The sequence below is a fragment of the Stegostoma tigrinum genome, chromosome 6, assembly GCF_030684315.1.
Source record: "Stegostoma tigrinum isolate sSteTig4 chromosome 6, sSteTig4.hap1, whole genome shotgun sequence".
Classification (NCBI taxonomy): domain Eukaryota; kingdom Metazoa; phylum Chordata; class Chondrichthyes; order Orectolobiformes; family Stegostomatidae; genus Stegostoma; species Stegostoma tigrinum.
In genome coordinates, this window is record NC_081359.1 from 61,785,529 (window position 1) to 61,800,669 (window position 15,141).

The window sequence follows — 15,141 nt, forward strand, 5'->3', positions numbered from 1 at the left end:
ATCTCTACCATTCTTGTAAATATGATTCACATGAAGTTGAATAATTTTCCATCAGTTCAAACGTTGGCTCCACTGGTCTGGTTTCTTAAGAGGCCCTGTTGATCCATTTGTACTGTCTTTTATCTTGACTAACCCTGCAGAACATCTGTCTGACAGCAGTTGCTTCTCCAGAGTTGAGGTTTTCTGATACATCTGAGAGTTAGATATGCTGCCAAATGTGGAGAATTCTCCCACCATTTCCCCTATAAAATTCAATATCTGTTCACATCTTCCTGTGAGGATTCTTATGTCTCCATCATCTACTTTATCATGTGAGGCGACCCTAGTGACATTTGTATTGACATTTCCTCCATGGCTATAGGGCGATCGGTTTGCTCCTATGCAAGCTCCTTCCTGAGGGTTATATGCTTTCTTCTTCTCCAAGGACAGAAGAGGGACAAAGGGTAAGATACTGTTGACTCCTTCGTCCCATACCAGAAGACTATTTGCATAGGAAGATTTCAGAGCAAAAAAGGGCCATTGAATCTCTTGCAACCCTGTGCCTAGACCCTCTAAGCAGTATTTTTGCTGCTGGCTTATTCTAACACTCCAGCTAAATTCATTTAATTTCACAGGGTGCCTTCCACTGACACGTCCTCTTGAAACATGATTTGCTATTTTTTACAGCCTTTAGCAGAATCACCAGGGTCACATTCGAAAACCATGGGATAGTCCTGTTGTAGTTTTTGTCTCTACGACTGTTGAGCTTAAGCTTCTGTAACAGTGCAAAATTATTGCTGTCATACCTTAAAGTCAGGTCCTACCTTTATAGGTCCTTCCTCCTGTATTTAACACTACTAATTATCTGAGGAAACCACTCTCAAACAAATGAGATGGCCATCATGGGAAAAGTTGTACTTCCTCTTTGTTGAAGTCAGGACATGGAAAAAATACAAAATCCTGCCTTGTTTCTGTTATCAGCCATGTCTTTCTCTCATTGTGGCTAATACCAATTTATGAGAGTCTTATTATGAGTATATTCACCCCACTTCCATTGAAAGATATGCTCTAATTCCTCTAGAAATTCAAATCCTTTAGTCAAACATGAATTGACCTTCACAGATCTATGCTTGTTCTCTTTTCAGCCCATGCCTCGCTTAACAGTTAACTAATTTCACCCTGGACTTATGGACTTTAGACCCTGGATTTTCACCAGGTGACCTAGTTCAATGCAATATAATGTTCAGCTCAATGCATTTTCCAAGATCAACCTACTTAGAATATTGTAACGGGATCCGGGCATTAGTAAATCTTTGATCGGAGTTTCTACATTTAAAACAGGGGATAATAGGAAGTCTCAGGTTTTTAAGCCATGTCCAGAGTTTATAGTGCCTGCCAACATCAAGGGAATTCCAGCTGCAAACAAGGGTGTTTCTCTATGAGAAGTATGAGTAAAGGTTGGATAGGTAGAATAGAACGTCTACCTCGATGTAGGAGAGTGGAATCGGATTAGTCGAAGATATCAATAAATTTCCCAATTTCCACTATTTCTAAATGTCAGCGAGTTAATGCACAAGGTTGACGCATGGCTTTTCCTCCTAGTCTTGCCAAAGCAGAAATAACCTTTAAAGTTGTCAAACATAAACTCAGCACTTTAGAGATATAATTATTAATAGGCTGAACACCAAAATCCCCATGTAGGTCAACAATCTCCAGACTATCATTATTGATCTAAAAATAGGCAGGGCTAGGCAAAGATCCATCCAGTTACTCTTGTTCGCGGTAAGAGCAAACACTGAGTGGAAACTCTCACTTGTTTACTTCAACTCTTCAGAAAGCCATGAAAACCTCAACATCAAAAGTTATAGTTATTGCCAGGTTACTTGGTACTCTGGGGGTTATATTTTCTCTGTTGACTTTCTGCACCAATTGCTGGCTGCTTGCTACCGAAACTTGTACTCAGTCAGAAAATATCACAGAAGTGGATTTCGAACAGGTCAGTGAGTTACAATTTCTCTGTGCTACTTGCACACGCACGTTTTATGTGAAAGAAATGTTAAATGTAAAATGCTTTCTCTATTAAGCATTCACATTTAGAATGTTCATTCTTATTTCACTCTTAAACAAATCATAACCAACAGCAGGAAATCAATCCTTAGTTTGTAGTTGTTTAGCTGTAAATCCTGTTCAAATGAAGTAGTTAATTTTCGCAAAAAGAGCTAATACAATGCAAGTTTCCAATTGCGTCACTGTCTCCTAGAGACATGGCGAAGATACAGTTAATATTGGGTGCTTCATTCTCAGATCAATGTGTTGTTTGTGCTGAGGTAGCTTTCCCAGTCATTAATTTTCTTCAGCTGTTGCATCGTGTTTCCTGGTCTGTCCACTGTCCACTGTCCATCAACTCAAAAGAGTGAGAAGCGATTAATGTTGAACAGAGCTTGCTGTGACATGTTTGTTAATGATTGAAAACAATTAATTATCTAACAGTTCCCTACCATCATCCCTGCCCCCAAATAGCTCCACAACATAGCTTATTCCCCGCCCCATCAAGCAATGCTGTGAAACTGCTGAAAGGGGTCAGCAAATCATTAAATATTTGTGGGAGGAACACACAGTGTTTTACAACTTTCACAATGTTTCACATTTCACAATCAACAATAAGCACAACTAAATAAACTAATTTATAATGTAGTCAATGAAGAGAAAGATCGTTGGAGTGGTATTAATAATACATTAGAAGACATAAATAAGAGAAGTTAAAAAAAAGTCACCATGAAACTTTGAAAATACTGAAGAAAATTAAACGAGGTATAAATTGGAAAATAACTGATAATTGGGTCGGCCCAGGAAGAAGGGAAAAACAGCTTGATTCCTGTCAGCGTATCATTTTGACAAACAGACATTATTCACTATTTCCAAAGCTTAAAATCAAGAATCAGTGGACTGTTTAAGAGAAAGATTTCAGATCCAAGTTGAATTGCTTATAATTTTGATGTCTTTGTTTCTGTGGGGAACTTCTTGTGTAATTTGTAGAAACAAAAATAAACTATATTGTACCATCCATGTCAAATTGTAACCATCTTTTGCAATGGTTGGAAAAATAAGCAAGTTAATGGATAACGCTCAGATTATCAAAGAAACTTGCAGAAATATATATTTGCTTAAGCATGGAGTAAAATGAAAGGTTCACTTTTTTGAGTAGGAATGCTTGTTTCAATGCTTTGGTGTTATCATTTCACAGTTTGATTTATTTAGAGCTTAGTTTCTTTGATTAAAGTTATTCAGAACAGTTGAAATTTGCATATCATTTCAAATGCAAAGTGATTTTGTACAAAATTCCTCCCCAAAGTATTTTAAGCAACCATGTCTGCTCAAGTGTCAACTTGCATGAATAAACAAGTTACAACAAGCTGCAGTACATAAGTATGACACTCACGGCAGTTTTAGAGCTTTGTTTGTATGAGAACTACTCAATGTTATGGCCCTATACCCTTTGGAATGGAAGCTGTTATAACATTCCTATGTTCTCCCAATACTTTTAGAACTGTTTGGCCAATGGTAATCCTCTTTAAAGTTACCCACTTAAACATGGGCAAATTTTGAGACTAACATTCTGAGTCTTAACTGACCAGAGTGGATCAATCAGAGGAAAGCAGCCTGAAATCCACTCAGCACAGGAGTGGTGCTACAAGCCAGGACACAGCTTTTTAAGTTGTTGCCATGCTTCAGCAGTTCAAGATCCCAAAAGCTATTTGACGGTATCTGAGGAGAGCTGAGTGTACATGCGAAGTGAAGGACAGGGTGGCAGGTTGTTAGGCAAGGGAATTGTCTGTCAGGTGGGTGAGATGGAAAGGGTGTCCCGTGATTGAAGTTGCCAGGATTCCATGTGCGTGATGGAGTGGTAAGGGTGGGGGTGTGGCACTGAGGCCGGTGGAGGGATATAAATGCTATGGTGTGGTCTGTTTATGATTTGGGGGGACACCTGTCCTGCTGGTGGGAGGAGGTTTTGTTGTTGAATGTCATCAGTTTAGGTCATGGGGGGAGGGTTCACCTGTTGGGTTGGGCAAGGGTTGGTGAGTGGGAATTGGGTAGCTCCAATTCAGGCTGGGGGTTGGTTTTGACTATGAGTGTGTCAGGGGTCAGGAAGTGTATATTTGTGGTTCAGTGGCGATTCAGGGTTCAGTTTAACTGGTACCTAAGAGTTAGAGTAACGTTTTAACCCTCTCACTTATTCTGAACAACAATTAATCTTAGGTGAATTAGAAACCTTGGAGGTCTCAGACTAAAAGAGGTTTTTATGGAGGGTTACAGATGCAGGGGAATTAACCAACTTAAGTTTCATTTTATTAGGCAATTCCCACAGAGCCAGTTTCACCAGAAGATTATGCCTGATCTCAAAGCTTAACTAAAATTCACGCTTCTTCAATGATCACTAGATGGACAGAATATCTGAAGCAATATTTCAAAGGGTAGGTTTTCTGGTTAACAGGACTGGTACAGTGATGTGAAATGAGAAAATGTGTTATAATGAGTCAAGTCAGCTAGTTGCAGGGCTCTAAGCAATGTTAGCACTTCTGTGGATGATTTTGTAGTATTTACTACTAGCTGAAATCTAGTTAACACACTAGCCAAATATATAAGCAATAATTTGATGAGCCTATGGGTGTTATTGTATTGCCTTTCTGAATTGCAAGAATGAGTAGACCTCTGGGGTCTGGATTTTCACTCCTAAGTTGGGAGTGCAGAGCTGGGAAATCTTTCTTGGGAAAAGTGCCCCAAAGTGTTTGTTCTGAAGGGGTTGGGTGGCTATGTGGATCAGGATGAAGATGCCAGATCTAACATATAGATAGGAGGCAGCTACAGGGGTTCCTAAGCGCCAAAACAGTGCCACTTTAAAAATCAGCTGGGTCAAAATTTCCAACTTGGTTTGTTGACCCAGCTGAGTTTTAAACATTAGACCATCAATCTCTCCTCCGTCATTCTCGATCCATTCAGTCAACACGCATAAATGCAAACCTATGCCAATTCATAAACAACCACTCCTCACCTCTTCCCCAGAATCAAAGTCCCATACAGCACATGCCAAATTAGTGATAAGGTCTTCTGAACTCATTCCTCCTCTGCCCTTCCAACTTCCACATCAACTCATCTTCCATGGGCAAGCTTCAGGGTGCCATTCCGAAGTTAAATAAAGTTCTAAATATTTGTTTCAGACTTCACTGTCGAAAATGCTCTCATTCATAAAAGCCTCCACAATATATTTAAATCTACTCAAGTACATAATCTATATGAAAAACAAATATTCATACTTTTACCCTTCATAGAATCCCTACATTGTGGAAACAGGCCATTCAGCCCATTGACTCTCTGAAGAGAGTGCGCCCCCAGAACCCCTCCATAACCCTGTATTTCCCATGGCAATCCCACCTCACCTGCACATCGTTGGACACTATGGGCAATTTAGCATGGTGAGTCTGCCAGGCCTGCACATCTCTGGGCTTTGGGAAGAATGTGGAACACCCAGAGGAAACCCATGCAGACACAAAGAGAAAGAGCAAACACAGACAGTTACACAGAGCTGGAATTGAATCCAGGTCCCTAGTGCTCTGAGGCAGCAGTGCTAACCACTGAGACACCATGCATCAAAGGTAGCCTACAACACTGCTTGAAATGGTCAAAATAGACTTTTTCAATTGTGCTACAGGCAAGCTGTGTGTATATTCTTTAATTTTTGAAGGGCAGGTTATTCAAACAACTTTGTCAATGCAATGTGGAGCTGGAAGAACACAGCAGGTCTGGCAGCATCAGAGGAACAGGGAAGTTAGTGTTTCAGGATTGGTGAAGGGTGTAAACCTGAAACATTGACATTCCTGCTAGTCTGATGCTGCCTGCCCCACTGTGTTCCTCCAGCTCCACACTGCATTGACTCCGACTCCAGCATCTGCAGTTCTTGTTCTTTTCAAACAACTTGACATTTCCTCAAACCTTAGCCACTGTTCATGAGCATTGACGTCTACTCTAAAAATCCATGACTCACACACACTTCGGGGTAAAGTCTTGCTCCCACAATGCAGAGTGTTCAGAAGAGATTTACAAGAGTGGTTCCAGGGATGAGAAAACTCAATTATGAGGATAGGTTGGAGAGTTTGGGATTATTCTCCTTGGAAAGACAAAGACTAAGAGTAGAGTTTGTAAAGTCATGAGTGGGCTGGATAGAGTAGATAGTGAGAAAATATTCCACTTGTAAAAGGAACAAGAATGTGATGGCACAGATTTAAAGAAATTTTCAAGAGAGAACCAATTTGCCAAATGGCCTCTGTTTGCACTGCAATATTTCTGCGATTGAGTAGTCCTTATTCTAGTGAAGGGAGACTTCCGTCAGTTGTGGGGGGGAGGGTTTCAGTATAGTATGTTAAGGATGGCCTTGGTATCAGTCCAGGGGCTTCAGCACAAGTCAGTCAGCTGTTTAGGCTGTCCAAAGTCAGGGGTCTGAAACTCTACAGTGCATGGAGTAGGCCTTGGTCAGCACTGTAGGGGCAGTGCCATCAGTCTGATGAGTCACATACATTAATTGGGGATCTGCATAGGAATCAGTCAGGGTCTGGATGCTTATCAGTTGGAGCTGTCCATTCAAATTAGTCAAGGAAATGGTCTACAGTCAGTCCTGGTGTCCAAAACTAAATGTCGGCAGAGGTTTATCAAAGGTGTTGCTGTGGGAGGGAAGCTGGGGAACTCAGTTGTGGGGATTATTTGCAGCTTACTGAGATTCGGACAGGATAACAATTGTGAAGGAGGACAATTCCTTGAGAGGAAGGGTGACCTGGAATGAGGACAAAATCTCTTATCAAACTGTCGCTTTGCTGTTGGGACTGAGAACTAATTGCTGGAGTGATGAAGTGCAGATCTGAGTATATATCCGGCAGACACTGAGTATGCTGGAGCCGGCTATCCGTGGCAGCTACCAAACTGTCCATGGAGGCAGGAAAACATTCACGTGTTGACATTGTACCAGCCTCCACCACTTCCTCTGGCAGCTCATTCCAGACATGCGCCACCCTTCATGTGAAAAATAGTGCCTCTTAGGTCCCTTTTAAATAGTTCCCCTCTCGTTTTGGACTCCTCTATCCTGAGGAAAAGACCTTGGCTATTCATCCTATCTATGCCCCTCAGTTCTTTAAGGTCACCCCTCAGGCTCTGATGTTCCAAGGAAAATAGCTACAGCCTATTCAGCTTCTTCCTGTAGCTGAAACCGTCTGACCCTGGTAACATCCTTGTAAATCTTTTCTCAACGCTTCCAAGCTAAACCACATTTCTCCTACAGCAGGGAGACCAGAATTTAATGCAGTACTCCAAAAGTAGCTGAACCAATGTTCTGTACAGCCGCAATATGACATACCAACCCCTATATTCAATGCACTGACCAATAAAGGCAAGCGTACCAAATGCCTTCTTCACCAACCTGACTACGTGCAACTTCACTTTCAAGGAACTATGAACCTACACTCCAAGGTCTCTTTGTTTGGCAACACTCCCAGGACCTTAGCATGAAGTGTATAAGTCCTGCCCTGATTTGCCTTACCAAAATGTAGAAATTCAAATTGATTTAAATTAAACTCCATCTGCCACTCCTTGGCCCATTGGCCCATTTGATTAAGGTCCCATTATACTCTAATGTAATCTTCTTCACTGTCCACTACACCACTGATATTGGTGTCATCTGGAAACTTACTAACCATACCTTATATGTTCATTTCCAAATCATTCATGTAAATGAAGAAAAGCAGTGGACCCATCACTGATCCTTGTAGCACACTGCTGGTCACAGACCTCCAGTTTGAAAAGCAACCCTCCACCACTACCATCTGTCTCCTACCCTCGAGCCAATTTTGATTCCAAATGGCTAGTTAGGATCATGGAATCCCTACAATGTCAATACAGGCCATCTGGCCCAACAAGTCCACACTAACCTCTGAAGACCATCCCACCCAGACCATATCTGTGTCCTGTAAATGTACCTCTGCATTTCCCATGGTTAACTCAGCTAACCTACACATCTCTGAACACTGGGGGCAATTTAGCGTGGCCAATTCACCTAGCCTGCACATCTTTGGACTGTGGGAGGAAACTGGAGCACTTGGCAGTAACAATGCAGACGTGGGGGAAATATGCAAACTCTACACAGACAGTTGCCTGAGGGTGGAATTGAATGCAGGTCCCTGGTGTTGTGAGGCAGCAATGTTAATCACTGAGCCACCACAGCACACTTCCTCCCTCTATTCCATGTGATACAACATTGTTCATCAGCTTATCATGTGTAACCTTGTCAATGCCTTATGAAAGTCTGCACAGACAACGTCCACTGCTCTGTCTTTATCAATCCTCTTCGTCTCTTCTTCAAAAAACTCAATCAAGTTGACAATACATGATTTCCCATGCACAAAGCCATGTTAATTATCCCTAATCAGTTCTTGCTTTTCTAAATACATGTAAATCCTCTCCCTTAGGATTCAAGTTAAGGGTACATTCACAATGGTAATAAAATGAAAGCGGCACAACATTTGAAAAGAATTTTCACTCCGCTTCCAGGACACAAATGTTTCGGCATCACCATGAATGGTAGTGCTCTTCAGCAAGGATATAAGGGTGTGAGAAGCTGAATGTTGGACATTCTTGGCTCTCTCAGCTCTACTGTAGGCCTTTTTCACTTGGAATGATACAAAAGGAGGGATTAAGTGAGATGAAAGTGGCAGGCACATCCAATAGCACTGGTGGAGCTGGGGCAAAGTTTTTGAGTGGGCAGGTGACCAGACACTGGGCAGGTTGGGTGGGTGAGGGAAGATGTTGCAATGTGACAGGGAAAGTGGTTCAGCAATGAGTCTTGGTGGGAGATGAATGCAGGAATAGAGTAAGTGTATGGTACCAGACAGGAAGTGGAGGACCTTGATCCCAAGGAGCAGAAATATTTCTTGATTTCTTCCAGCATTATTCATTGTTCCACTGGACCGTGGAAACAGCACTGACCAAGATCAGCCTTGAAGCATGCTGACACAGTCTGATGGTGTGAATTGCTCTCTCGGTCCTGACAGAAGAGGATAGCCCTCCTCTACAACAGCCGCCCAAGTTCCTGTTGGCAAAGTGGGGTGCTAATTTTACTCTATCCACCATATTCTGAACAATTCACACAAATCTTGCAGAGCAGCTCCAGAACAACAGCTCACATACATTTTAAATGTGGCATCAGTGCCAAAAACCTGGGAGGTTCTGGCAGTGGCAAGACTGCCTGCCTGGGATAAGAGGAAACATACAAAGAGGGGGCACCAGATGGGCATGGTATACAGGTAATGGGATGAGTTTCGCGAAACATGCTCAGCTTTACAAAGAGAAACCCTTCATGAAATGTCGCAAAAAAGACACGTGTCAATTTGTGGTAAAATTCAGCGCATTGAGTCCTTTGCTTTTGTCAACATAACAGAAAATGGAATTACTTGTTGACTTGAAACCTGGGGATAAAAAAGTTGCACACCTTTGTATAACTTGTTTTGCCAGCTATTGTGTGATGTGTATGGGTGAGAGACAAGTGGAGTTAGTTAAGGCACAATGGAATGCAGACTGACACCAACCCTCTAAAATATCAAGTGAAAATGCTTATCTTTTGATAATTAGGTGACAAGTTGGATACATTGAAAAAGTCCCAGTATAAGGCATTCTGTTTATTTGTTATTATGATGACAATTCCTCCTTAGATTTTTGTAGTTTTTAGCATGGAGGATCATCCACCTTCCTTTATCATCAGTTGTAACTTATCTTTGAAGAAATGCTTTGACTTTGTTCCATTCTTTCTTCCATTCATAGCCAAAGCATCTCTAACTATGCCATCTCTTCCTCTGGAGCCTTACCTACAAGTCTGCTCTGAGAGTCACACATGCCAGCAACATGCTGACTCTATTCTGAGAATAGACTTCTGGTTTTTGAGGGTGCTACAATGCAGAAAAGAAATAAAATTAGAGGGAATGTAGGTGTATCCTCAGCCATATCCCCTTCCTCACCCTCATGATGTTATTCCTTCATGGATCAAGGGTATTTCTGGCTAGGCCAACTATTACTGTGTTTGCCTAATATCTGTATAGAATATAGTGGTCAGTTGCCTTCTTGAACAGATTTAATCCAGTTAGTGTAAGTCCACCTATAATGTTGATGGGGAGTATGGACAAAGATTTTGACCTGGTAACACTGAAAGAATAGCTATGCATTTCTAAGTCAGAGTTCTGTTTGTCATGTAGAAGGACTTCCAATTCATAGGGTTTTCACATCTATTGACCATCTCCTTCTAGGTGGCAGAGGTTGTGGGCTTGGAAGGAGCTGTCTAAAGAGACTTGGTGAGTTGTTGCAGTGGAGGGAATGGAGGTGCTCAATGAGCTGCCAAGCAAGCAGGATGTTTTGTCCTGGATGGTGTCAAGCTTCTTCAGTGTTGTCGGAGCTGCACCAATTAAGGCAAGTCGAGAGTATTTAATACACTTCTGACTTTTGCCTCGCAGATAATGGATAAATGGTAAGGTAAGTTATTCACCCTAGAATTCAAAGTCACTGATTTGCTGTTGCAGTCATAGTATCTATATGCTGGTCCAGTTCAGTTTCTGGTCAATGGTGATCACCAGGATATCGATAGTGGGGGAAATCATTAATGGCAATGACACTAAATGCCAAGGAACAATGTTTAGTTCGCTTTCAGTGGAGACTCTCATTGCCTAGCACCCGTAAGGCATGCATGTTACTTACCACTTGATAACCCAAAGTTGGATATTGTCCCGGTATTACTGAATATGTTCATTGACTGTTTTAGTAGGTGATGTGTTGCACATAGTCCTGAACATTGTGAAATTATCAGGCAATATCCACACATTTGATCTTATGTTGCATGGATAATCATTAATTAAGCAGCTGAAGGTGGCTGGGCCGAGATCTACCCTGGAGTGAAGTCCTGAACTGAGATGATTGACTTGCAAACTACAAACATCTTCCTTTGTGTTGGTGCAATTCCACCTAACAGAATGTTTTCTTCCTGAGATGATTTGTCAACTACAACCTTGTAGAGATTGAGCAACTAATCTGAGACACTTCCTCAAACTGACCCCCTTCCCCAACCGTGGTCTGTGACCCCACAACCGAACATTAGGCTGTTCAGTGAACATCAAGGTGTTGTTTCCAGGACTGTCACTGACCTTCCCTTCTCTAGGTATCACCCTTCCACAAATTCCCATCTCATATTCCCCCAGCTCCATATTGTCTGTTTCTAGTTTCTTTCCCAAACCTATAAACATGATTGCAGTTGCAGACACATTAGGCTGAATTTTACTTTTCTTTGGGTGTAGCAAGTTGTTTTGCAGACATTCTTGCAATGAAGTCCAATAGCACTTCTCACTGTATCTTATTAACTACCTACCCTGCTCCTATTGCAATACAGATGTCTATCCCTAGATTACCACAAACCATTCCCCGAGCAACTTACCACTCAGTGGATTTGCTGAAAGACCAGTGACCCTTGTGTCTGCACTATCTTTGAGAGGCTTCCTTGTGCCTGGACAAGCATTGACAATCCAGTGTTGCCCCCTACCAGCAGTGTAATGTCATAGCAGACACAAAACCACATTGCCCATGCACAAAAGGTACATGGTTAACTCTTGGTTGCATGTGCAACCCCATTCTCTTACTCTAGCTGCTGCTTAACCACCAGGTCACACATTTTACCTGTCCTTAGATATATCATGTCTAAACACCATCTCTGAGACTCCAGTACACTTTCCCTGGTGGTCATCCACATCTTCTCATTGTCCAGTAGAGGAACATCACATAGAGTTCAGCAGATGGATAGCTTTTATTATTGACCAGCAAAAGGGGACACTAAGGAATGGGTGTAGGCTGCCGTTTACACCCACAGTTCTGGCCAAGTGCTGACATCTTGTCCTTAACGGTCCCTGATGATCTTCTGCACCCAGCTCACATCTACTGGAACCAGGAGTCAGTGACACAACAAAATAGACTGTGAGGAATGTGCAGCAAGTCAGCATCACTGTGATGCAGACTGGAAGAGCAGGCCTGAGCGCAACTCAGTGCATAAATAAGTGTAAGGTTTTTCTTGTTTTTAGTTAGCTCTGACTCAAAGAGGAGCCAGCTCATGTGGCAGTGGAACCAAGAGAACCTGGGAATAAGCAATGACAGTGAAGCTTCCCAAGAAAAGTCTGAGGGAGGAAAGACGCAGTTGGAGCTTGGTTGGACAAGCAGCTAAACCCTAACAGGAGCCCCACCAGAAACAACTGATTGAAACCTATTGACACAAAGCAGTAAGCTGATTGCTAGGTAGTCAGTGTAGGGAAAAGAGTGTATAAGTGTAGATTTCTTATGGAAGTATAATTTTCTTACAGATCTGTCGGAAGTGACAAATATATAGGTAAGGGTTAAAAGTAAGGATTGAAAGAGCACTTGCTTGCTGCTGCAGAGACAGGCAGCCAGTTGGAAGATAGTTGTAAAGGAATAGGCCATGGCATGTTCCAGATAGGAGACAGGTCAGTCTGCAGATGTTAGTGGCAAGGAGTCGGGTCTAGACACGATGAATAGCTGCATGTTTATTTTTGATAAAGATTTCAATGGACGATATCCCCAGCGTAATAGCATAGGAGCTGTATACCACTAATAGTTAACTGTGTGGAGCTGTTAGATTTACTACTCATGCTAGATGTGGATAGTGATTAATATAGTTTCAGGATTGCGCCAACCTGTTTGTGTAATGGTATAAAAGAAGTACTTTCTTACCATTGTATTTGGAGAGGGTTCAGACTCCTGTGATGCTTGGACCCGCTCCCGCTGGATTTACATTGGTGTTTTGCTTTAATGAAGTTCTTTAGTGCTGCTTTGTGTTGCTGTCTCCGAGTCTCTAACTGCCTTTACAGAGGCCATTCTTACAATGGGTAGGGTTGTTTTTGCTCACATTAAAGGTGCATTGCGGGGAAGTAGGTGTATGTGCATCTTTTTAAAAGAAACCTTATTCATTTTCTACCTAAATTGACGGAATGAGTACTTTTTAAAATTAATGGTTTGGCAGAGGAGCTTAATCCCATGTGTTGCATAACATGCAGTATGAAAGAAATCTTAGATTTTCCTGGCATTCTGGATGCCCATTGCAGTGGAGATGCCACTGGTTTCAGCACTGGGTTTTCGAGGTTGAGCATTAGTTGGAGGTACAGCAGTGGATCTGCAAGGCTGAGAGTTACATTGGTAGCACTTTACTAGAAATGGTCATCTTGCAGCATAAGGAAGTGCACTAAGAGGGAGGGGGGAATGGGTGACCATCAGTCAGAAGAAGGGATGCAGTCAGGTAGTCAGAAAAGCACCAGAGTGCATTCACTCAAGGACAGTTCTTCAGTATTGAAAAACAGTGCGAGTGACAATCCTTCTGGGGAGTCAGTTAGAGCTCAGATGCATAACAAGTGGAGTAGATATAGTGAGAGCTACAATAGCTGAAGACTCACTAAGGAGGGCACAGACAGGCATTTCCACAGCTGCAGATGTAATTCCAGGATGGTGTGCCTACTCCCTAGGGCCAGGGTCAAGGATATCATTGAACAGCTGAAAAACATTCTAAAGTGTGAAGGTAAGAAGTAAGAGTTTGCAGTTCATATTAGAATCAAGAATGTAAGTAAAAAAGGGGATGATGGACTGCAACAAAATTTAGGGAGCTAAGTAGCAGATTGAAAAACCTGCCCCGAATGATTAAAACTTTTGGATTACTTCCAGTGGTACGTGCTATACAGGTACAGCGTATACAATCAAATCAAGTCAAGATACAAGTGAACTCAGATGGTATTTATTTTGGATGTTATTTATTTTAATGCAAGGATTTTGCAAGTAAGGCCAATGAGCTGAGGGTGCTGATTAACGGGGGCAGGGGTGGGGTGGGGGGCTGTATGGCATTGTTGCAATCATGAGTCATGATTAAGTGGGGGTGTGGATGCAGGACTAGCAGCTCAATGTTCTGGGGTATAGAATTTTCAAGTAAGCCAGGGAGGGGTGTAAAAGGGGAGGTGGTATTGCAGTATTGATCATGTACAATGATAAAGAGAGAAGCTATCATTGAAGGCTCCTTAATTGAGGCCGTATGGTCTAGACTTATAATTAAAAAGGGCCAATCACGTTATTGCGATTGTGCTATTGAACTCCAAACAGTCAGGAATAGTTAAAAGATAAAAGATATGTTGGCAAAGTTCAGAAAGAGTATAAAATAATAGTTTAACAATAGGTGAGGATTTTAAATTCTGCAATATTAACTGGGATAAACAAAGTACAAAAGAGATAGAGGGGGTGTAATTTGTAAAATATATCCAAGACGCCTTTTTTAAATAAGGATGTAGGAAGAAAGTCCTGCAAGAGATTGGGCAATGCTGGACCGAATTTTCCTGAGTGAAGTGGACAAGGCGTAGGAGAGTTAGCAGGAGAATATTTTAGTGATTGTGACCGCAGCTCAGTGAGATTTAACCCAGTCATGGGAAAGGACAAAGGTGGAACAGAAATAAACGTATTCAAGACAGGATCTGACCAACGTAGGAAAACGAAAAAAGGAAAATCTATATTGGAGCATGGGAAGTCTTTCAAAAGAGAAATTTTGAAAGTGCAGGGCAAACATCTTCCTGTAAAGGGCAAGTGTGAGACCAATAAGTCCAGAGAACCTGAATATCAAGGAATGTACAAGATGGGATAAAGAACAAAATGGAAGCTTATGATAGATGCTGAGGTCTCAGAAAAGCAGAAGCCCCGGATGTGTTTGCAAAAGGCAGTGTTAGTGAAAAAATAAGTTAGGAATGTGAAAACAAGCCATGAAAAAGCACTGGTGGAATAAAACATCAGGAAACCTCAAAACTTCAGACCCGACTGGTGGTATTTGACTGCCCTGATGGTTGGTAAGGCCCTTCAGGTCAGACTGATGTCTATTCCCTGAGGAGCAGTGAGATAGATCCGCTGACAGTGAACATCCCAAGCTGATGCCTGACTGTGGCCAAGCCTCTGCCTGTGTGCGAGCTGTGCCCCTGATTGATAGCTCCAGGAATCCCTCAGTGAAAGCCCCTTTTAACTGACTGAAGACTAGATGCAGCCTGTTTCCAACATGGCCAT

The 15,141-nt window shown here is 42.1% G+C and overlaps 1 protein-coding gene across 1 annotated transcript in view; it reads left to right on the plus strand.

Annotated features, from left to right (window-relative positions):
• The first annotated feature begins 1,258 nt into the window (after positions 1–1,258).
• Positions 1,259–15,141, plus strand: part of LOC125453326 (transmembrane protein 182-like) — a 56,718-nt gene continuing 42,835 nt past the window's right edge. Inside the window, exon 1 of the mRNA XM_048532738.2 lies at positions 1,259–1,975. Within this exon, the coding sequence (XP_048388695.1) occupies positions 1,820–1,975 (156 nt within the window). The 5' untranslated portion in view covers positions 1,259–1,819. The remainder of the gene's footprint in view (positions 1,976–15,141) is intronic.